The sequence below is a fragment of the Mandrillus leucophaeus genome, unplaced genomic scaffold (genome assembly GCF_000951045.1).
Source record: "Mandrillus leucophaeus isolate KB7577 unplaced genomic scaffold, Mleu.le_1.0 Scaffold243, whole genome shotgun sequence".
NCBI lineage: Eukaryota > Metazoa > Chordata > Mammalia > Primates > Cercopithecidae > Mandrillus > Mandrillus leucophaeus.
In genome coordinates this window covers 1283486-1307528 of record NW_012102510.1, presented here as the reverse complement: position 1 = coordinate 1307528, position 24043 = coordinate 1283486, and the positions used below count along the sequence as shown (strand labels likewise).

General features: G+C 39.3%; 1 protein-coding gene and 1 pseudogene across 1 annotated transcript; both read left to right on the top strand.

Annotated features, from left to right (window-relative positions):
* Positions 1–728: 728 nt before the first annotated feature.
* Positions 729–23818, top strand: LOC105541713 (annotated as a pseudogene).
* LOC105541669 (60S ribosomal protein L36a-like) lies at positions 23159–23641 on the top strand. The gene has a single exon (XM_011982813.1). It carries the CDS (start codon positions 23208–23210, stop codon positions 23526–23528), a length of 321 nt encoding a protein of 106 aa, XP_011838203.1. The 5' UTR covers positions 23159–23207; the 3' UTR covers positions 23529–23641.
* Positions 23819–24043: the final 225 nt, after the last annotated feature.

The window sequence follows — 24043 nt, the reverse complement described above, 5'->3', positions numbered from 1 at the left end:
GTTGTACTAATTTACATTCTCACCAGCCATGTATAAGCATTCCAGATGAAGGGAGATTTAGTGAACTAGAAGGTAAATCAGAAAATATTCAAATTGAAATATGGAGAGAAAAAAGGATAGAAAATACAGAAGAGAGAATAAATGACATAGAGAACTCCATAATAATATTTGTTTACATTTAATTGAAGTCTCAGAAGAAGAAAAGAGAAATAACAGTATAGACACAATATTTAAAAATATAATAGCTGATAATTTACTGAATGTTTTTAAAAAATCATTTATAAAGGCTTATATACCCTAAGGAAGAAGCAGAAAGTGAGGCTGGAAAACTCATTTGGAGTCAGAGTGTTAAAGACTCCATCAATCCATGCAGCTAAATTTTGGCATGTGGGCAGATGGGAACATTGATGGAACAAATGTCAGGATGAGATCCCGGAAGCCCAAGGAGTCATATGAGGGGCCATTTGCTTAAAGAAACCAAGAGCAGAAAAGGGAGACACACGAGTACTTAGAGGACTACAAGAGTCAAATCTGGAAAAGCTGAGCTTAATTGCAAATCCAAGCAGACAGGAGACAGAAGAAATAGAAGAGAAACATCCCACAGGTTGGGACCTAGGCAGAGCTGAAATGGAATAAGAAACTAGAGCCAAGCAAAGTTGGGAAGTTACAACAATTTCATGGAAACAGTCTGAGTATCTGAGGCAAATGGTTTAATTTGATTTACGGGCATGGTACTGGGGTGGATGATTGAAGGCTTTAAGGAGGTGAATAATATGGTACTAAGTGTGCTTTACAAAGATCATACTACAAAGATCAGTGTGAAAGGTGAATTAGAGAACTTGTGATGGTTCCAATCTCGGGATTGGGGATCAGGCAGTCTTGAGTGCAAATGCTGATTCCACCTCAACTATCTCTGTTTCCTAGGGCATTTTGCATAAGCTCCCTGGGCCTTGGCTTTCACATCTGTAAATTGGGCATCTTCACAGGGTTGTTTTGAAGTTGATGAGATAATACATGTGAAGTACTTGGCCTAATGCCTGGTTTACAGTGAACATCCAGTGACCAGTGACAGGGCTCTTCTGAGGAGAAACCAGAGGCAGCAAGATCAACTGGGATGGTATTGAGATAGTCTAAGAGAGCCCGAGGGAGTGCAGGCATGGGCCAATAAACAGCTGTAAGAATGAGGAGGGGGGAAGATGTATCAGGGAATGTGTATGTGTGTGTGGGCAGGGGAGTATAGGGACAATGGAATAAGGCAAAGAAATAACACTGGAGTCCCCACCCCAACACTTCTTGAGCACATGCTGTGTGCCTAATTGTGTGCAGCTGATTAAGCCCTATGCCCAGATAACACTGAGAGCCCCAGGCCTCATTAAGCAAATTCATGCATGCTCCCATGGATGTACAAAAGATACATTTGGTCTTCAGAGTGAAGGGGCCTGCTATAGCCAAATATTCTGCAAGAATGTGCAAGCCTGGTGTGAACTTCGACCAGAGGCAAGCACTTTATTTGCAATAATCTCTGTCAGCCATACCGTGACCACCAACAATTTGCACAGGTCCAGTAGGCTGTTAATTTTTCCAAAAATTGAAGAAGCAATTGAGAAACAGTAAGGGAAAACTTACTTGTGTAGTTAATTTACTCCCCCTTTCCACATGAGCACTTCTTCAACCCAACCTAATACTTACGAGTAACAGCTCAGAACAGACGCTACTTATTTTCTCAGCCCAAGCAAGCTGTCTTGCAAAAGAGGTTAAGAATAGATTGCAACTCCCTCTAAGGTCTTGGTTTTGTCTCCTTGTTGCTTTCATTTAGACAAAAGGAAGTCTGTTTATCAAAGGATTTCCTGAGGCTCCAAATCCCTGGGTGAGGAGGTGAGGTGTGAAGGCCAAATGGCTCACTAGGAAAGATTTTAATCAGTGAGTACCAACGGTGGGTGCTTTCTCTTGGTTATGTTTGATTCCTCCAGCTTCACCACTGAGAAAAGTAGGCAAAGGGCAGAAAGGGTGACTAGTGAAGCAATGGGAAAGAGGAACAGAGGAGAAAACCTTCTCACTGCTCTAGCACCTTAGAGAGACTGAATAAAATCCTGTTTCCCCCAAGTTAACCACTCCACTGCCAGCTCCCCCATCAGCCAGCCCTAGGAAAAATAGTGTAATAGACGAAATGATTTCTGGTACCCTCATCTGCTTGCTTCTCTCACCCGTCATTACCTCCCTTCCCAACACTGAATCCCAACTGCCTTCATGCTGTACCCCTTCCTTTGCCATCAGACCAAATGTAACCTTATCTTGTGATCCGGGCCTTTCTTTCCCTTATTCAACTTTGTCCCACAGAGCCTGAACTAATGTGTGTGTTCATTCTAGCAGTGCCCAAAAGGGGCACATACACATTGGAAACTGGGAGCCTCAGGAAACTTAAAAAAAAAAAAAATGATATCTGGCCTCTGCCAGAAAATAAAATGGCACCTTGAAGGAGCTGCAACAATTTGGACAGATATAATACTTTGACACTTTTGTTCACCTCAGTTAGTCTAAATTCAGTACTAATTCAGGTTGCTTTCAGTTTTTGTTTCCGTGTATGGACAACAACTTGGGGGCTTATTTGGGAGAGCAGCCATGCCCATCTGGCTCATCGTTATGCCCACCCACGCACAATTCCCCCCAACACCTGTGTCTGGCACATAGAGTTCCATAATTGTTCCCCAGATTTAATGAGAATGAGCATATGATTGTTAATTTTTCTCCTGCTGAATCCAGAGATAGCAAAAAAAGCACTTTTCCATTTTAATAGCAGCCCTTGAAATATCAGTTTTAATATTTGCTGAGACTTATGTAATCATTCAATAATTAATTCTCATATTATCTTGTGAAATTGGTTATTCTTATGAAAGTTTTACAGATGAAGGAATTATGTTGAAATCCTGGTTTAAGAACAAGGGAGAGGCAAAATTTAGATTTGAATCAGATGGAAATTGCTTAAAGGTAGATTTAGCCCAGTTTATGCTTAAAGGTATTAATGACAGTGATGGTGAAGATTCTGAGATGTCTATTTTCTTTTTTGAGACAGAGTCTCTCACTGTCACCCAGGTTGAAGTGCAGTGGCGCGATCTTGGCTCACTGCAACCTCCACCTCCCATCTTTAAGCCATTCTCATGCCTCAACTTTCCAAGTAGCTGGGATTACAGGCATGTGCCACCACGCCTGGCTGTTTTTTTGTATTTTTAGTAGAGATGGGATTTTGCCATGTCGGCCAGGATGGTCTTGAACTCCTGACCTTGTGACCCACCCACCTCCACCTCCCAAAGTGCTGGGATTACAGGCGTGAGCCACCATGCTTGGTCCTGAGATGGCTATTTTCTAATTGGAAGTCCTCATCTGTGTACATGACACGTTTGTCTTCCTCCTAAAAAGACATATTTTAATAAAAGGGGAAAACAGTTGTCTTTTTAATGGTTTATCAGATTATATTCTCAAGTGTTTTCCTATCCCAGTCAAGGGCTTCATCATTCTTTTAGTCCGTCAAAGTCATTATGGCTTCCCTCCTTTTCCCATCCACACCCGTTCATCAGGAGGTACAATCACCTTGACCTCCTAGCCGTGTTTTAGTTTTTGATTGCTACCACCCTAGCCCCCGCTCTTGCCTAGAAGAATGAAATAGCCTCTTAAATATTCCCCTGCAACCATTCTTATTTCCTTACAATCCACAATCTTCCGATCAGTATAACTTTTATGCTTTTTTATAAACACAAATCAGTTCATGTCGCAGCTCTGTCTCCCATTGTATTTCAAAGAAAATTTAAACTCTTGTCCAAGCCCTTACATAATCTAGTTGCTCTTTGACCTCATATCTTTTCACTCTCTTACTTTCTATACTGGCATTATACTCCAGTCATTCCAGCCATCTTACTATTCCTTAAATATAGTGAGTTTATTTCTACCTGAAAGTCCTTTTACTTGCTGTTTACTGACCAGTGTTGCTAGTATCTTTGTTAATACATTGTTAATAGTTTGTTAAAACCTACTAAACTCTACAGGGTGCAAGCAAGAAGCAATTTTATTATTTCTTACTACTACTCCTCTGTCAATTTCTTCCTCAGCCCTGATGAAATCCTGGACAGATCTTATAACTTGTTTGATGGTTTTCAGTTATGAAAAGGTCCACTAAAATCTAAAATTGTGGTTTTCAACAGAAGAGGCCCACTCTCTGGGGGCATTTGGAAATTCATGGGACACATTTGGCTGTTGCAATGGTGGGGAATGAGATTTAATGGCATTAGCTATATACAGGTCTGAGAAACAAGGCTTCTGCCAGCAAATGAACTCTTGTTGCAGATATTGCATGGCTTTCAAATGACCTGCTGGACATTCATGTATACTTGAATAAAACCCATAAATATAAAATATTTTTGCCTTGATTGACTGTACACTAAATTTTCCAAAATCGAAAACACTGGATAAATCAAAGGACGATTATACATTGTTTTGTTCAGAACTTTCCCAAGAGTTGTTTGTCATTTCAAAAAATCATTTCACTAACAGACACACCATGTGTGGTATATAAATAACCAATATGACACACTTGTGTAAGACGTGATCAGTAGCTGTTGTAATTATGGTGGTTCTGTATGTATGTATAGGAATATACTTAATCTTTATTTCAAATGGTTAAATATAAAGAAAAGATATTGATTATGTTAAATTAAGTATTGTTACTCACTTCGATCCAGACTTGTTCACTACAAGTAGTTGCAAGCATTTCATTCATTATGTGATCTAGGATAGTCATGCCAAAGGATTTGTATACTGAAATGTTTATTATTTTATTATAAATTGTTTTTATTCATTTCACCTTCACATTACAGTTTGGTTTACATCTTTGTTTTTGAAATGTTGTGTGTAGGTAGCTTGTATTATCTATATATTTCATTTCAGGATATTAAAGAGATATGTTAGAATATTTATTATAAAAAGAGGGCATTAAGCCTGACAGGATTAAGGACCAGATTCTCAAGAAATCTTACTCTGGTGCATCCCATCAACTCGATGAGAATGCAGTTCACTTCTGCAGTAGCCTCTCTTCTCACTTTGCCCTCAAGGAAGTTTTATAAATCCAATTCCAGTTGAATCCCTGAAGCCCCCAAATTCCAGAGGGTACAGCTATCCAGGTGGTTTTCTTAAATTACCCCAACTTGACTTAAAGGAAAAGGAACAAGATGGGAAACATCACAGTATTGCAACAACTTGTTCTCTAAAGAAATAGTCCTCATCAACTCAACAATTTATCTTTGTTAATCTTGTATGTCCTGTGCATATAATAATCTGAGGGGAGCAAATCAACTTTTGCCACCTTGTGTGCAAGCCTTCCATAAATTTTCTGGCACCTTATTTTAGAATTTGACACAGTCAGGGCCTCTGTTACAACCTTGAGGCAAGATGGAGACCATTTTTAAAATTTGAGAAGATGAGGATTCCTCTAGGAATGAGTATGAGTACTAGGTGAATGTCATTTTTCTTTTTGCTTTTTGTTTTTTTTTTGATACAGAGTTTCACTCTTTCGCCCAGGCTGGAGTGCAGTGGCGCTGTCTCGGCTCACAACAACCTCCGCCTTCCAGTTTCAAGCGATTCTCTTGCCTCAGCCTCCCGAGTAGCTGGGATTACAGGCATGAGCCGCCACGCCCAGCTAATTTTTGTATTTTTAGTAGAGACTGGGTTTCACCTTTTTGGCCAGGCTGGTCTAGAACTCCTGACCTTGTGATCCACCCACCTTAGCCTCCCAAAGTGCTGGGATTATAGGCATGAGCCACTGCGCCCAGCCATGAATGTCATTTTTTAACTGCCAAATGTCAACTTTCTGGTGTTGATATTACAATATGATTATGTAAGATGTTACCACTGAGGGAAGCTGGACAAAAGGAATACAGAATTCTCTGTACTTTTTTTTTTTGAAAATTCTTTTGAATCTATAATAATTTTAAATTAAAAAGTTAATAATATGCTAATTTGATTCTTACATGTATATTATTAAATCTCATCATGGGAATGACATCAGCAACATGGCACAGTAGGAAGCTCCAAGCCCTTGTCCTCCTATGGAATCATTAAATAAACAACTAGGAATTGACTAAAATGACTTTATAGGAGGTCTGGAAATCACTCAAAGATCTACAGCAACCAAGCAAATAGCCAATTTTTTAAAAACCGAAATTACAAATGGTAGAAAATTTTGTAACATTTTTACTTGTCCTTGCCCCACCTGCCCCTAGCGTAATTCCCAAATTTGAGGCAATGCATAAATATACAAATATAAGAAGCTCCATGAACTCAGAGATCCACAGCAGGCACATTATAATCAAACTGTCAAAAGACAAAGAGAGAACCTTGAAAGCAGTGAGAAAAGCAACTCATCATGTACAAGGAATCCTTAATAAAATAGTTTCTCAGAAGAAGCCATGTAGGACAGAAAGCAGTAGGATGATACATTTAAGGGGTTGAAGGGGGGAAAAAACCTGTCAACCAAGAATTTTACATATGGTAAAACTGTCATTCAAAAATTACAGAAAAATTAAGAAATTCTCAGATAAACAAAAGTTGAAGGCATTTTTTATCACCATTACATGACATGCTAAAGGAAATCTTTTAGGTTGAAATGAAAGGATGGTAGATAGTAACCGAAAGCCATATGAAGATATAAAGTACAGGTAAATACATGGACAAATATAAAAACCAGTATTATTGTCATTTTAATACCTAATTCTGCTTTTTATTCTTCTACAACATTTTAGAGTTAAAAGAATAAAAAATCACAAATCTATATTAATGGGTAAACAATATATAAAGATGTAATTTGTGACATCAATAACATAAAGTGGGCAAGAAAGATATGTAAACAAGTACAGTTTTTGTATGCAATTGATGTTAAATTATCAGCTTAAATTGTTATAATGTTAGTATGTTACATGTAATCTCCATGGTAGCCATAAAGAAAGTATCTATGAAATATACCTAAATGTAAATGAAAATGGAATCAAAGTGTGTTACTACAAAACATCAACTACACACAAAGGAGGGCAGTAAGGGAGGAAATGAGGAACAACAACAGCAAAAAAAACTATAAGACATGGAGAAAACAAATAATTAAGTAGCAATAGTAAGTTATTTCCTATCAGTAATTGTTTTAAATGTAAATGAATTAAACTCCCAAATTGAAAGATACAGATTGGCTGAATGGACAGAAAAACAACATCCAACAATATGTTATCCGCGTGAAACTTTCATTAAACTTAAAAACATGCAGAGATTGAAAATGAAAGGATGAAAAATAATATTCCATGCAAAGACTAACCAGAAGAGAGCAGGGGTTGACTAAACTAATACTGGACAAAATAGATCTTAAATAAAAAAATTAGGCCAGGCACGGTGGCTCATGCCTGTAATCCCAGCACTTTGGGAGGCCAAGGTGGGTGGATCGCCTGAGATCAGGAGTTCAAGACCAGCCTGGCTTACATGGCAAAACCCCATCTCTACTAGAAATACAAAAATTAGCTGGGCTTGGTGGCAGGCACCTGTAATCCCAGCTACTCAGGAGGCTGAGGCAGACAGAATTGCTTGAACCCGGGAGAAGGAGATTGTGGTAAGCTGAGATCATGCCACTGCACTCCAGCCTGGGCCACGGAGTGAGACTCCATCTCAAAAAAAAAAAAAAAAGTAAAAAACATAAAAAGATGTAGAATATTATATAATGAAAAAGGATTAATTAACAAAAAATATACAATTTTTAATTAACCAAAAAGATACAATAATTATAAATATATATGCATCAAACTTCATAGCTTCTAAATATATAAAGCAAATATTGCAGAATTGAAAAGAGAAACAGGCATCTCTACAATAGTAGGAGGAGACTTCAATATTCCAATAGGCCCACTTTCAACAATGGAGAGAACAACTAGCTGAAAAAATCAACAAGGAAATAAGGAACTTGAACAACACCACAGAGCAATTGAATCTAAAAGACATGCAGGACACTCCATCCAATAATAGCAGAATACACCTTTTTTGTCAAGTTCACATGGAACTTTCTCTAGGACAGACTACATGTGAGGCCACAAAAAGTCTTAATGCATTTAAAAAGATGGAAGTCGTACAAAGTAACTTTTACAATCACAATAGAATGAAAATTAAAAATCAATAGCAAAAGGAAAACTGAAAAATTCACAAATATGTGGAAATTAAACAAGATATTCTTAAATAACCAATGGGTCAAGGAAGAAACAACAAGAGAAATTTTAAAATATCTTAAGACAATGAAAGTGAAAGGTCAACATTTAAAAAATGAAATACAGTGAAAGCAGCACTAAAAGGGAAATTTATAGCTATAAGGACATTAAAAAAGAAGAAAAATCTTAAATCAACAACCTACCTTTAAATGTTAAAGAACTAGAAAAGAAGAACAAATTAAACCCAAACAGCAGAAAGACAGAAATAATAAACATAAGAGCAGAGATAAATAAAATAAAGAATAGTAAAACAACAGAGAAATTAACAAAATTAAGAGTTGGTTCTTCAAAAAAATCAACATTGACAAATTTTCAGTTAGATTGACTAAGAAAAATGAGAGAAGACTCAAATAACTAAAATTATAAGTGAAAGAGGGGACATTACTACTCATTTTAAAGAAATAAAAATTATTACAAGAGAGCACATGTATATAAACAATTAAATACCAATAATTTGGCAAACTAGATGAAATGGACAAATTTCTAGAAACACGCAAGCTACCAAGACTGAATCATGAAGAAATGGAAATTTTGAACAGATCTATGACTAGTAAGGAAATCAAATCAGTAATCAAAATCCTCCCAACAAAGAAAAGCTCAGGAACAGCTGGCTTCACTGATGAATTCTACCAAATATTTAAAGGATAATTAACACCAATCTTCCTCTAACTCTTCCAAAAAGATTGAAAAGGAAGTAACAGTATCAAACTTCTTCTATGAGGCCAGCATTACCTTGATACCAAAGCCAGATGAAGACCCTACAGGAAAATTATAGACCAATATCCCTGATTAATACTGATGGAAAATCCTCAACAAAACATGAGCAAACCAAATTCAACTGTAAAGGAATTATATACCATGATTGAGTCATTCCTGGAATGTAAAGATGGTTCCCCAATTGAAAATCAATGTAATGCACCACATTAACAGAATGAAGAACAAAAATCTCATGATCATCTGAATTGATGTAGAAAAAGCAGTTGACAAAACTCAACACCATTTAATGATAAAAAATACGCAACAAACTGGTAATATGAGAAACTACCTCAACATAATAAAGAACATTTACACAAAGCCCACATTTGACATCATACTCAGTAGTGAAAGACTGAAAGCTTTTTCTCCACAGGAACAGAAATGACACAAAGATACCCACTTTCATCAATTCTATTCAACATTGTACTGGAAGTTTTAGCCAGAGAATTTAACAAGAAAACCAAAAAAGGCCGGGCGCGGTGGCTCAAGCCTGTAATCCCAGCACTTTGGGAGGCCGAGACGGGCGGATCACGAGGTCAGGAGATCGAGACCATCCTGGCTAACACGGTGAAACCCCGTCTCTACTAAAAATACAAGAAAATTAGCCGGGCGAGGTGGCAGGCGCCTGTAGTCCCAGCTACTCAGGAGGCTGAGGTAGGAGAATGGCGTGAACCCGGGAGGGGCGGAGCTTGCAGTGAGCCGAGATCGCGCCACTGCACTCCAGCCTGGGGCACAGAGCAAGACTCCGTCTCAAAAAAAAAAAAAAAAAAAAACCAAAAAGAAAAGGCATTCAAATTTTAGAGGAAGAAGTAAAATTATCCATTTGCAGACAATATAATCTCGTATATAGAAAACCCTAAAGATTTCACATACACACACAAAACTCTGTTAGAACTATTATAGGAGGTGGTTCACACTTGTAACCCCAGCACTTTGGAAGGTCAAGGTGGGTAAATTGCTTGAGCCCAGGAGTTTGAGACCAGCCTGGGCAACATGGCAATATCCCATCTCCATAAAAATATAAAAAATTAACTGGGCATGGTGGCATGTTCCTCCCAAATATTCCCAGCTACTTGGGAGGCTGAGGCAGGAGGATCACCTGAGCCTGGAGGTCAAAGCTGCAGTGAGCTATGATCATGCCACTGCCCTCCAGCCTGGGTGACAGAACTAGAGCCTGTCTTAAAAAAAAAGGAACTAATATAAAATAATTCAGCATAGTTGCAGAATACAAAACCAACACACAAAAATCGGTTTATTTCTACACATAAACAATGAAAAACCTGAAGAAAAAGAAAATTTAAGAAAGCAATTCCATCTACAATAGAATCAAGAAGAGTAAAATACTTCGGAATACATGTAACAAAAAAGGCAAGAGACTTCTACACCAAAACACTATAAAATATTGCTGAAAGAAATTAAAGACAGACGTAATGAAAAGATATCCCCTGTTCATGGATTGGAAGACTTAATAATGTTAAGATGTCAATACTACTCAAAGTGATCTACAGATTCAGTATAATCCTTGTCAAAATACCAATGGTGCTTTTTTTTACAGAAATAGAAAAATCTGTCCTATAATTCATATAAAATCTCAAGGAACCCTGAACAGTCAAAATAATCTTGGAAAAGAACAACAAAGTTTGAGGCCTCACACTTCCTGATTTCAAAACTTACAACAAAATTACAGAAATCAAAACAGTGGACTATTGCCGTAAAGACAGACATATAGATCAACAAAATAGAATAGAGAGCCCCTAAATAAGCTTATATATAATCAAATGCTTTTTGCCAATGCTTCCACGGCCATTTGAAGGGGGAAAGAATAGTCTTCATTCTTTTCCATATGCACATACAGTTTTCCCAATAGTTTGTGGAAAAGACAGTTGGGAAAACTGTATGTGCATATGGAAAAGAATGAAGTTAGAATTTTGCCTTATACCAGTCACAAAAATTAACTCAAAATGTATCAAAGACCCAAACATAAGAGCTAAATCTGAAGTCTTCTAAAGTCTTAAAATAAAATGTAGGGGAATACCTTCAATGACATTGGATTCGGCAATGATTTATTGAATATGACACCAAAAGCAGGGGCAAAAAAAAAAATGAATTACATTAAGATTAAAAACATATGTGCACTAAAGGGCACTATCAACAGAATGAAAAGGCAACCCATGAAATGAGAGAATATTTGCAAATAATATATGTGATAAAAGGTTAATGTCCAGAAGGTATTAAAAAACTCCCATAGCTAAAGAACAAAAAAATCAAACAACCCAATTTAAAACTAGGGAAACAAATTGAATAGATATTTCTCCAGAGAAGACATAGGAATACAAAAAGCACTTGAAAATATTCCCAACATCACTAATTATAAGAGAAATACAAATCAAAACCACAGCAAAATACCACTTCACACCCATTAGAAAGGCTACTATTAAAAAATCAAGTAACAAGTGTTGCTGAGGATGTAAAGAAATTGGAACTCTCGTCCATTATTGGTGGGAATGTAAAATGTGCAGCCACTAGAGAAAACAGTGTGATGGTTCCTTAAGAAATTAAAAAATAGAATTACCATATGATCCAGCAATTCATCTCCTGGATATACATCCAAAATAATTGAAAGCAAATGGCGAGTTGCATGTTTCATAGATATTTTTGAAAAATATTATTTTTTTAACTTTTATTTTTGGTCCATGGAAACATGTGCAGGTTTGTTATATAAGTACATTGGGTGTCACGGGGGTTTGGTGTACAAATTACTTTGTCACCCAGGTAATAAGCATAGTATCTAGTAGGTAGTTTTTCAATCTCCACTCTCTTCTCACTATCCACTCTCAAGTAGGCCCCAGTGTCTGTTGTTCCCTTCTTTATGTCCATGTGTACTCAATGTTTAGCCCCTGCTTATAAGCAAGAACATTCAGTATTTGGTTCTCTCTCCCTTAATTAGTTCACTTAGGATAATCACCTCCAGATCCATCCATGTGCTGCAAAGTACATAATATCAGTCTTTTTCAGGGCTGTGCATTTGAGAGGAAGATGAATTCTGCTATTGTTTCAAATAATTTCTTGATTTCTGTCTTAATTTAATTGTTTGCTCAAAAGTCATTCAGGAGCAGGTTCCCTAATTTCCAAATAATTGTATAGTTTTGAGCAATCTTCTTAGAATTGATTTCTGTTTTTACTGCACTGTGATCTGAGAGTGTGGTTGGTAGGATTTCGGTTTTTTGCATCTGCTGAGCATTGTTTCATGGCTGATAGTGTGGTTGATTTTAGAGTATGTGCCATGTACAGATGAGATGAATGTATATTCTGTTGTTTTAGGATGGAGGGTTCTGAAGATGTCTGTTGGGTCTATTTGGTTAAGTGTTGAGTTCAGGTCCCAAATATCTTCATTAGTTTTCTGTCTCAACAATCTGTCTAATTGTTGGGGCGTTGAAATCTCCCACTCTTATGACGTGGTTATCTAAGTCTCTTCAGAGGTCTCTAAGAACTAGCTTTATGACTCTGGGTGCTTCTGTGATGGGTGTATATATATCTAGGATAGTTAGGTCTTCATGTTGAATTGAACCCTTTACCATCATATAATGCACTTTTTTGTCTTTTTTGATAATTGTTGGTTTAAAGTCTGTTTCAAAGTCTGTTTTGCCTGAAACTAGAACAGCAACCCTTCCTTTTTTCTGTTTTCCATTTGCTTGGTAGATGTTTCTCCATTCCTTTACTTTGAGCCTATGGGTGTCATTGCTTGTGAGATGGGTCTCTTGAAGACAGTCTACAGTTGGGTCTTGCTCCTTTATCCAACTTGCCACTCTGCCTGTTAACTGGGGCATTTATATTCAAGATTAATACTGATATATGTGGATTTGTTCCTGTCATAATGTTGTTAACTGGTTATTGTGCAGACTTGTTTGTGTGGTTGCTTTATAGTGTCAATGGTCTATGTACTTAAGTGTGTTTTTGTGGTGGCTGGTAATGGTCTCTCCTTTCCATAGTTAGCATTCCCTTCAGGACCTCTCTTGTAAGGCAGGTCTGGTGGTAACAAATTCCTTCAGTATTTGCTTGTCTGAAAAGGATCTTATTTCTCCTTCGTTTATGCAGCTTATTTTGACTGGATATGAACTTCTTGGTTGGAATTTCTTTTTTTATAAGAATACTCAATATAGGTCCCCAATCTCTTCTGGCGTGTAGGATTTTTTTTTTTTTTTCTCAGACGGAGTTTCGCTCTTGTTGCCCAGGCTGGAGTGCAATGGTGCAATCTCTGCTCACCACAACCTCTGCCTCCCAGGTTCAAGCAATTCTCCTGCCTCAGCCTCCCGAGTAGCTATGATTACAGGCATGAGCCTCCACACCTGACTAATTTTGTATTTTTAGTAGAGACGGGGTTTCTCCATGTTGGTCAGGCTGGTCTCAAAATCCTGACCACAGGTGATCCACCTGCCTCAGCCTCCCAAAGTGTTGGGATTACAGGCATGAGCCACCGCACCCAGTGGCTTGTAGAGTTTCTGCTGAGAGGTCCACTGTTAGCCCAATACAGTTCCCTTTGTAGGTAGCCTGTCCTTCTCTCTAGCTGCCTTTAATATTTTTTCTTTCATGTCATCTTTGGAGAATATGTTTTCCAAATTGCTTCCTCTCCCTCTTTTTCAGGGATGTCAGTGAGTCATACGTTTGGTCTCTCTACATAATCCCATATTTCTCCAAGATTTTGTTCATTCTTTATTATTATATTTCCTAATTTTTGTCTGACTGAGTTAATTCAGAGAACTGGTCTTTGGCCTCTGAGATTCTTTCCTCAGCTTGGTCTATTCTGCTGTTAACACTTGCAATTGTATTATGAAATTTTTGAAGTAAGTTTTTCGACTCTATCATATCAGTTTGGTTCTTTCTTAAAATGGCCATTTCGTCTTTCAGCTCCTGTATTGTTTTATCGTATTCCTTAATTTCCTTGGGTTGGGTTTCAACTTTCTGCTGAATGTTGATGATCTTCCTTCCTATTCAACATTCTGAATTCTGTCTGTCATTTCAATCATTTCAGCCTGGTTAAGAACCATTGCTGGGGGGCTAGTGTGGTCATTTGAAGGTAAGAAGACACTCTGGAGTTTTGAGCTGCCAGAGTTCTTTTGGTAGTTCTTTCTCATCTGTGTGGGCTGACGTTCCCTCAGTCTTTGAAATTGCTGTCCTTTGGATGGAGTTTTTTTGCTTTTATCTTCTTTGATGTCCTTGGGGGATCTTATTGTGGTATAAGGTGGGTTCACCTAACTGACTTCATTTCTAGAAGATTTAGGGGGCCAAGTCTTAGGTCAGCACCCCTGATCTGCATGCTCTAACTCTAGGGTTCTGATTTGAGGCCCTTGGCTTTGTTCTCTGGCTCTTTGAGGTTAGGAATCTGCTGTGCTGGAGGGGCCAAGGTGTTCCTGGTCCACTGGCCACAACATTGTGGGTGGTGCCAGTCAAAGCACTTTGTCTGGGTGGTGGCAGCAGGATCCATGCTTGCTTGTGTGTGCCAGTAGCTGTGGCAACATGGTAGGGTTCATGCACTTTAGCTGGTGCAGGGCATAGGGGAGAGCAAGGCATTGTTCTTGCACACACTTGCTGCAGCAGTAGCAGCAGCAGGGGTGGGGCGCTGGTGGGAGTGGAGTTGCTGGCATCTCTGTGTGTGTTCACATGGGTGGCAGCTGTGGCATGATTGGGGTGGGGTTGCCAGTGTTTGTGTGTGCATTTGTGCTGGCAGTGATGGTTTGGTGGGGTGTCTGTGTGTCAGCAGGCAGGGGGACATTGTGGTGTGCTTGCACTGGCAGTGGTGGTGCAGAGAGGTACGTGCTGGTGGGAGGCCATGGGTGAGTGCATGCTGGCAAAGCACTGGGGGAAGGCCAAGGTGCAGGGATCCTGTGTGTGGGCTGGTGCATGTCAGTGGGGGCTGGTCTGCTGGAACTCTCCAATGGTCAGGCATGGTCTTCCAGCAAAGAAGCTAGGACGAGGGCCCCTGGGAAGCAGTCTGGTTGGGCATGTGGCTGCAAGTGGGTGTGGCCAGACTGGGATCCCAGGAGAGGCCAGCAGACAGTGGGGCACTCAGATGGGACTGGCCTTGTCCCACAGGCAGGACCACCCAGCTTTGCCCAGGTCTGACAGTCACCTTAAGGCTAAAGTCTCCTAGAGGAGCACAGAGAAACTTGGGGAAGGGGTGTTCCTGGCCATGCTCCACTGCAGATGTTCCTGCACCAAATGCTCTGGGCTCCATACAGGCTGGAGTCTTGCCCCTGCCACCTCTCTAAGCAGCTCCTCCTATGAGCTCAAGTGTCCGTGTGGCTCGTGGGATTTCCTGCTGCTAGAATTCCAAAAGTCGTCCATGGCAAAAGCAAGCCATTTCCTACCTGTTCAACTCATCCCTTCCCCAGGGGTCCCTGGGACCCAGGAAGGAGTTTTGGTACTTAGCAGCAATGTGCAGCCTTCCCAGCTTCCTCCCCTTTCAAGCCAACACCTGCGAACTTCTGTCCACTCTCAATGCCTTCCCTCTGAATATCTGCTCAGCGTGTGTCAGTGTTCCTGATGTCCTGGTCTCTCGCTGGGAGATGCTCCTCCTGGCTGTGTCTAGTGGGCCATCTTGGCTCCTCCTTCCTATATTTTATCACAATAAAAAAAACTCATGAATAATTTAGTTATTGTTTAGGACTTAAACAAAATATTGCACAGGGAGATTATATTATTACTGATATAGTTTAGACTTACTGGCTCATGGTAATAATAAACATAAGATTGTGGTAGTTGATTTTATTGTTTTTGTATTCTCAACAGACAATATACTCCATTACTGCTTGCATCCAGATCATATTGCTTTCCACCACCCAACCCTCTGTACACCACTACTGTTCAGTAGTCATTTATTGATGAAAGAAGGCATCCTGAAGGTGCATTAAAATATGACTCCCGATGGATTAGGAATTCTCAGCTATTATATTTGAGAAGTTACCTTTTTAATTTCTAAATTCACCCAACAAACTCCTTTGGTCAAGGATTCTTTGTGCCTCTGAAATACCTTGTGGATCATGAATAGACAAAGCCCCTTCTCTTGTGGAGTCTGCATGCCTTGTATAGGGGAGAGGCAAAGTTTTTAGATCACCTGACTAGTAATAGAGTAGGGAGTAAATGAGGATGAAGACATTTATGGAAACTCTTGAGGAGGAACCATGTTGGTGGTCTCCTCCTACATCCCTTTACATTTAGAAGAGTCATAGATCGTCAGTCATGAATATCCATCAGATACCATTCTATCTTTAGTAGAGTTGAGAGATGGATAGATTCATCACAAAGTAGTAGATCAGGGTCCTTCCTCTGATTTTTACAGGTTTCAAATAGATATTAATGCACTGAATTCAAATCAAAGCTTCATATTCCACCCACATCACTGATGTATTAATATTTCTGTTTACCTTATTAGCACTTATAGCCTGTTAATCTTTTTTGTGGGTTGCATTAGCAAACAGACCCATGTCAAAACCACAATGAACAGTGGCTTCCCATCTCACTCAGAGTAAAAGCATGTAAGGCCCTGTACCATCTGCACCCCTTTCCACCAACACAAAGTTTACACACATGCACACATACACACACACACAATACAACTCTTTCCCTTCAACTCTCTCCCTCTCTTACTTCTGCTGTTACTAGGTACATTGCCTAATCTGCTGTTCCTTGAACTTGCCAGTCATAATCCTGCCTCAGCGTCTTTGCACTAACTGTTCCCTCTGCCTAGAACACCCTTCTTCCAGATATCTAAATGGATCACTTCTTCAAATGTTTGCTGAAATGTCACCTCAATGTGGCCAACTCATCAAAGTTAAAGCTCCGTTCCCCACCCCACATACACACTTCCTACTCTCTTCCCTGCTGAATTTATCTCCATGGCATGTATCATCATCTAATAAACTATTTTTCTCCCCTTACTACAATGTAAGCTGCGTGACGGCAGGAATATTTGTCTATTTTGTTTACTGCCATGTCCTAAGCATAGAGAATACACCTGACCAAAAAAAAAAGGCACTCATTAAATATCTGTTGAATGAATAGATAGGAAAAGAAAAGGAAAAAATGAAAGAAGAAAAGAGAAGAAAAAAAAAACCATCAGACGATATTCCAGATTCAAGAAGATAAAGCCACCACCAAGAAAACTGATCAACACACCAGTTTTCTTCCTTCTCTCATTTTTGCTTCCTCTGATAGGTTAGGTAAGGAAGATAAGAATAAATAAGACATTTGTAAGAGCACTTTAAAATTCCAAAGAGCTATTTTTTTTTTTAAATGGAGTCTCACTCTGCCACCCAGGCTGGAGAGCAGTGGCATGATCTCGGCTCACTGCAGCCACTGCATCCCAGGTTCAAGCCATTCTCCTGCCTCCTGAGTAGCTGGAATGACAGGTGCACAACACCATGGCTGGGTAAATTTTGTATTTTTAGTAAAGATGGAGTGTCACCATGTTGGCCAGGCTGGTCTCGAACTCCTGACCCTAAGTGATCTGCCCTCCTTGGTCTCCCAAAGTGCTGGGATTACAGGCATGAACCACTGCACCCAGCCCAAAGTCCTTTTATATGTCAAACAATGTCTGGTTTGATAAAAATGTTGGACTACATTCCTGGAGAAGAGGTCTACTGGTAGAATGTGACAATTTTATGGTTGCATTTTATTTCTCATTTAAACGAATTAAATTTCTGCAAGAAACAGCCCATTTACTTATCAGAGAGCCAAGACCTTCCACTTACTTTGTTTTAAGGAATCTGCGTTCCTCACTGTTTTCTATTTAGTCCTGCCTTTATGCCTTTACTCGTGCTGTTCCTCTCATAAGGAAGGCTTTCCCTGTCTATCTATCTAAATGCTATGCATCCTTCAAGGTCCATGTTGACAGGGTAGAAGAGGAGCAACATACTAGTATGCATTAATAAATGAATTCTATTATTCTTCAATTACAAATTGCACCTGCATAACCTGCTTCTTGTAATGTGAAGAGAACTTTTAAATGTAGCATTCACTGGGAGGGAAATGCTTTGTCAGCTCTGTTTTCCCCATGCCCAGTGGTTTCACCATGAACCATTCCTGGCACATGGTGGGTACTCAATTAATATTTGATACTTGAATAAGTGAATGATTCTGAGTCTCTGTATAATCAGAATTCAGCTTAATTATACCTTGAACCATTAAGAAATGAGACTGCATCAGAGCTCATACACTGAGTTAGAAAGCCAGCACAATTCTATGACAAGGCATATTTTCATATTCCCACATCCTCTCAACATACAGCCTCCTAATTGCCTTCTGCACTACCCCACAGTATGCACATAATGCCATGCAATGGGCTTGCTTTGTGCAGATCTCCTTTGTGCGTAACCATGGCAATGCTGTCTACTTCATACTTGAAGTGTCTGGAGGACTATGGCTGTGAATGTTAACTCACTGTATGATGACTTAATGACTTGCTTTGCATGCAGGAGGGCCCAGTACATTTTGGAATTTTTTAATCATCATAATCAGAACACTTCCTCTGTTTCTTCCATGAAGTAAAACACCTATTTACCAAATAGGCTAGAATAAAACTTCTAGATTCCCCAAACTGACATACGAAGACAATGTCTGGCGCTAAAATCTGAGGATAAAAGACTCGGGGATTGTCCTCAGAGCTTCTATTATCATCTGATATCTACACATTGGCAGTGGAATTCCTGTCACCATTTTGCACAGAAAGAATCACGTTGTGGCAATGCTAAAAGTACAGAGGATACAAATGCAGTGCATCCTGTACATTTTGTCTCTCACAGGTTCTAGCTATGACATGTGGCCAAGTTCTCCATGCAAGAAGGCATATTTCCCTCCAGGGTTTGCATTTATTTCTCATGTGAATATTTGGATGCTGCCAGAATCCCACCCATATGCCACTAATCTGATCAATTTTAAGCCAACTCTTCCTTTACTGTTAATTGGAAATACAAAGTATGCTGAAATACCAAATAAGGCAAGCAGCCGTCTTTTAAAACACATACACACACACACAAACGCACACATTTCCATATTCTGACAAACTATACAAGATTTTGAAATCAAACCCACCTCTCACTTTTGATCTGTTCATGATTATGCCATTACGTAAACACTTTGTGAGAAATTCATAGATAGTTTATGTTTAAAAATAACTCAAATTTCAATTGCATTTTAATTAGTTTCTTTATAAACCTATTGCGGGTAAATTTTCATGAAAGTTTTTATAATTTCCTTTAGGAAGAATATACAGAATGTGGAAGTAGTCTAAAACTCAGATGAAGAACAAAACTGGTACGTTTCAGATTAACTTTAAAAAGTAATAAGAAGAAGTCCACGTTAAGGAAAGTTGATACATTATTCTAAACTTACAGCATCTTCAAAGAAAGGTGAAATACAGTTTGGTTCACTGTTGTGTCAGTCTTAATTTTTACTTGGAATATAGCTTATGTGTTGCAATTTCAGCACTATATAGAATGTAAATTCTTCACGGCAGAATTTCTTTTCTTTTTTTTTAACTATATAACTTACCTTCTTTAAAACATTGTGTATATTTATGATTCTTTGTATATGTGGTTCTAGAAATGGTGATTCATACTTTACAATTTTTCTTAATTTTGTTTCTTATTCAGTGAGAATATTTAAAAGAATAATAATCTGGCTTATCGTGTTTGGCTTCTAAAATAAAGATTTTCATTGACAAAGACATTCCAGCCCACAGCTGGGTTACCAAAACAGACAAATAAGAAGTACAAATAGGTAACTTATTCACGGCTTTAAAAATAAATGATTTTCCGTTATAAGATGAAGTCTCAAAAAACAACGAGGGGATAACATCAGTGAACATTTTGGAGTAAGGAACTCTGAAATGTTGCTCCTTCAGAAAAGCAATGCGAAAACTAACCAAAATTGTTAAAATCAACTTTTTCAGTTCTCTGGAAACTAAGCAATGGCTTTAACAACATGGGAAGTGTTTAGTCAAGAAAAACAGCTGCATCTCAATAAGAACAGTAAGCTTCACGGCATTTACACTTACACTAGTCCTATCATCTGTTTCCATGCTCCACACCACCATGAAAAATAACAGCCTGCCTTCCCAGTACTAGAGAAAGTAGAGCAGAGCTGGAGATCTTTCACAGCTCCACTCAAAAATAGGAATCACTACCAAACGGCTCCTTGGAAGATACCACTTGAAAGGCTTGTCATTATTAGAGCTCACTGAAACTCTCCTAATGCTAAACATTTCTACCCAGATGGTGGAGGGGCATTTCTCAAATGTTTTAACCTCACAGTTGCCTGAAGTGATGGATAGCAGTTAAGGCAAACAATAAAGTAGTCAGAAAGCTTAAAAGAAAAAGCTGAGGAATCAGATGTTTGTCGGGGTTTTGAAAAGTTTCAACATATTCTTGGGAATCTAAAAGGTCACAAATGTGTGTAGGGCTTTTCAGAAGCTCAAGAAAAACAATGACTATAATCGTTCACCTCTGACTGAACATAAGGCTCTGCACAAGCAGGAAGTGAAGGCTAAAACAGAGTTGTAAACTGACTGGTAGAGTGTTGAAGGCACGCCCCAGCACATGCACATACAGAGCCCCTATGACTGGAAGACTTGAAGACTTTTTGGTTCCAGGCATTTAAGAAAAATGCTGACTAATCATTATCTGACCGCTAAGCTAAGTAAGTGGAAACTTTAGTGCCACGAATGCAAAGATAAAGAATTTACAACATTTCTTCATAAAAGTAATTAAACAACTACTTAAAGCAGCAATGAGAAACTCTGGGAGGGTAAGCGACTGATTTTCAGAGCTGTCACATTATATTCTTTGAAATGTCCAGTTTTCTTTTTTTTTTTTTTTTTTTTTTTTTTTTGAGACAGAGTCTCGCTCTGTGGCCCAGGCTGGAGTGCAGTGGCCGGATCTCAGCTCACTGCAAGCTCCGCCTCCCGGGTTTACGCCATTCTCCTGCCTTAGCCTCCCGAGTAGCTGGGACTACAGGCGCCCGCCACCTCGCCCGGCTAGTTTTTTGTATTTTTTTTTTTAGTAGAGACGGGGTTTCACCGTGTTCACCAGGATGGTCTCGGTCTCCTGATCTCGTGATCCACCAGCCTCGGCCTCCCAAAGTGCTGGGATTACAGGCTTGAGCCACCGCGCCCGGCCTTTTTTTTTTTTTTTTTTAAATGTCCAGTTTTCAACAAAAAAATTAGAAGATGTGCAAAGAAACAAGGAAGTATGGCCCACACAGGAAAATAAGCAATCAGTAGAAGCTGTCACTAAGGCAATCCAGACATTGGACTTACTAGGTAGACTTTAAAATGGCTATTTTAAATATTTTCAAAGAGCCAAAGGAAAATATGCCTGAAGAACTAAAGGAAAATATGAGAAAGATGTCTCACCAAATAGAAAACAAAAAGAGTCAGGAATAATAAAAAGAAACCAAATAGAAATTCTGGAGCTTAAAAATGACAATAACTGACAGGAAATAATCACCAGGGGAGCCAATAGCAGATTTGAGCAGGCAGAAGAAACAATCAAAGAACATAAAGTGTGATTACATTATCCTTAGCAAACCAATGCAGAAACAGAAAACCAAATACTGCGTGTTCTCACTTATAAGTGGAAGCTGAATGATGAGAACACATGGACACATGGGGGGAACAACACAAACTGGGGCCTGTTGGAGGGTGGGGAATCGGGGGAGGGAGAGCATCAGGAAGAATAGCTAATGGATGCTGGGCTTCATACCTGGGTGATGGGCTGATCTGTGCATCAAACCACCATGGTACAAGTTTACCTATGTAACAAACCTGCACATCCTGCACATGTACCCCTGAACTTAAAATAAAAGTTGGGAATTAAAAAAAAGAAAGAGAGAGACCAATGAAGATGATCTGTTCTGAGGTGTAGTGATTGAAAAAAAAAAAATGAAGAAAAATGAGCAGAGTCTCAGAGATCTGCTCTGTGATGTGGGATACCACGAAGCATACCAATATATGCATAATGGGAGGGCCAGGAGGAAAGAAGAAAGAGAAAGAAATAGAAACATGTTTGAATAAATAATGGCCCCGAGCTTTTCAAATTGGTTTTAAAACATTAATCTGTGCATCCAAGAAGTCAACAAACTTCAAGTGGGATAAGCTCAAAGAGACCCACACCTACAAACATTATAATTAAACTATTGAAAGCCAGAGAAAAGAGATAATCTTGAAAGGAGCGAGAGAGCAACCACTCATCACATACAAGTGATCCTCAATAAGATGAACTCATCAGAAACCATAGAGGCCACAAAACAGTGGACTGACATATTCAAAGCACTGAAAGAAAAACCATAAACCAAAATTTCTATTTATAGTAAAACCATAATTAAAAAACGTAGGAGTAATTCAGACAGTCCCAGATAAATAAAAACTGAGAGTTTGCCACTAGTAAACCTGCACTAAAGAAATGCTGGCCAGGCATGTGGCTCACTCCTGTAATCCCAGCCGTTTGGGTGGCTGAGGTGGGAGGATCGCTTGAGCTCGGGAGCTAGAAACCAGTTTGGGCAACATAGTGACACCTTGTCTCTAAAAAAGAAAAAAGAAGAAGAAGAAGAGGAAGAAGAAGAAATGCAAAGGGAACTTCTGAAAGGACGCTAGACAATACCTAGAATTTATACCTAATTTACTTGAAGAAATAAAGGCCCTGTCATTCCAGACAGGAGACTCCACTAGGGAGTATGTTATCTGGGCAGCCACCAGGGGCCCAATCACCCCTGACAGGCCTCCTAGGCCAGGCTTCACTTCTCAGGTGCTCCAAGCCCTTCTAATAGTACTTTGGTGGATGACTTGGATTCATCTTTCAAGGCTTGCTTTGTTTCTCTGGTGAGTCAGGACTATGTCAATGGCACTGATCAGGAAGAAATTCGAACTGGTGTTAATCAGCGTATCCAGAAGTTTCTGGATACTGCAAGAGAGACAATGTTTTTTGTTTTTTGTTTTCCTGAAAAAGATTGCAATTATCTGTCCAGAAACCAGAGCAAGTTATCAAAGAGGATATCTCAGAACTAAGGAATGAATTACAGCATTAAGATGCACTGATTCAGGTTAGGCGAGAGCTGTGCTACGCGAGGGTGTCGGACGTCGTTTCTCCTTTTCATCATATAGACAACAGCCCTGCTGCAAAGATGGTCAACGTGCTTAAAACCCGAAGAACCTTCTGTAAGAAGTGTGGCAAGCATCAGCCTCACAAAGTGACACAGTATAAGAAGGGCAAGGATTCTTTGTATGCCCAGGGAAAGAGGCGCTATGATCGGAAGCAGAGTGGCTGTGGTGGGCAGACAAAGCCAATTTTCCAGAAGAAGGCTAAGACCACAAAGAAGATTGTGCTAAGGCTGGAATGTGTTGAGCCTAACTGCAGATCCAAGAGGATGCTGGCCATTAAGAGATGCAAGCATTTTGAACTAGGAGGAGATAAGAAGAGAAAGGGCCAAGTGATCCAGTTCTAAACTTTGGGATATTTTTCTTCTGATTTTGAAGAGAAAATGTTGAAGCCATAGAAAAATTACCTGAGGGAAAACAAATAGTGATATTCTTACGCAAAAAAAAAAAAAAAAAAAAAGATGCACTGATTCAGAAGCATTTGAGAAAGGTAGCAGGTGCTAAAGAACATCAACATGCAGCACAAAAAGCCAGCCGACATCCCTCAGGGCTCCTTGGTCTACCTTGAGCAGGCATCTGCCAGTATCCCTGCACCTCTGAAGTCAACCTGAGCAAAGGGCAAAGGCTGTCGGCCTGAGAGAGGCCTGGTGTGCAAGGTTTGCCGTACATCCCTTCTTGTGGACTTGGCATTTGGGAAGAAGTCTTTGCCAGAGAAGGAGTTGATTTTAGTTTTCTGCTCCCCACCAAAAATTTTTCCACTACTGTTACAAGCTGTTAATTCCTTGAGTACTCTATAAAATGCCTATAGCTTAGGTAAACCAAGTAAATTTTTTTTTTTGTCTAGCAAAGTTTAGAGTGTTAG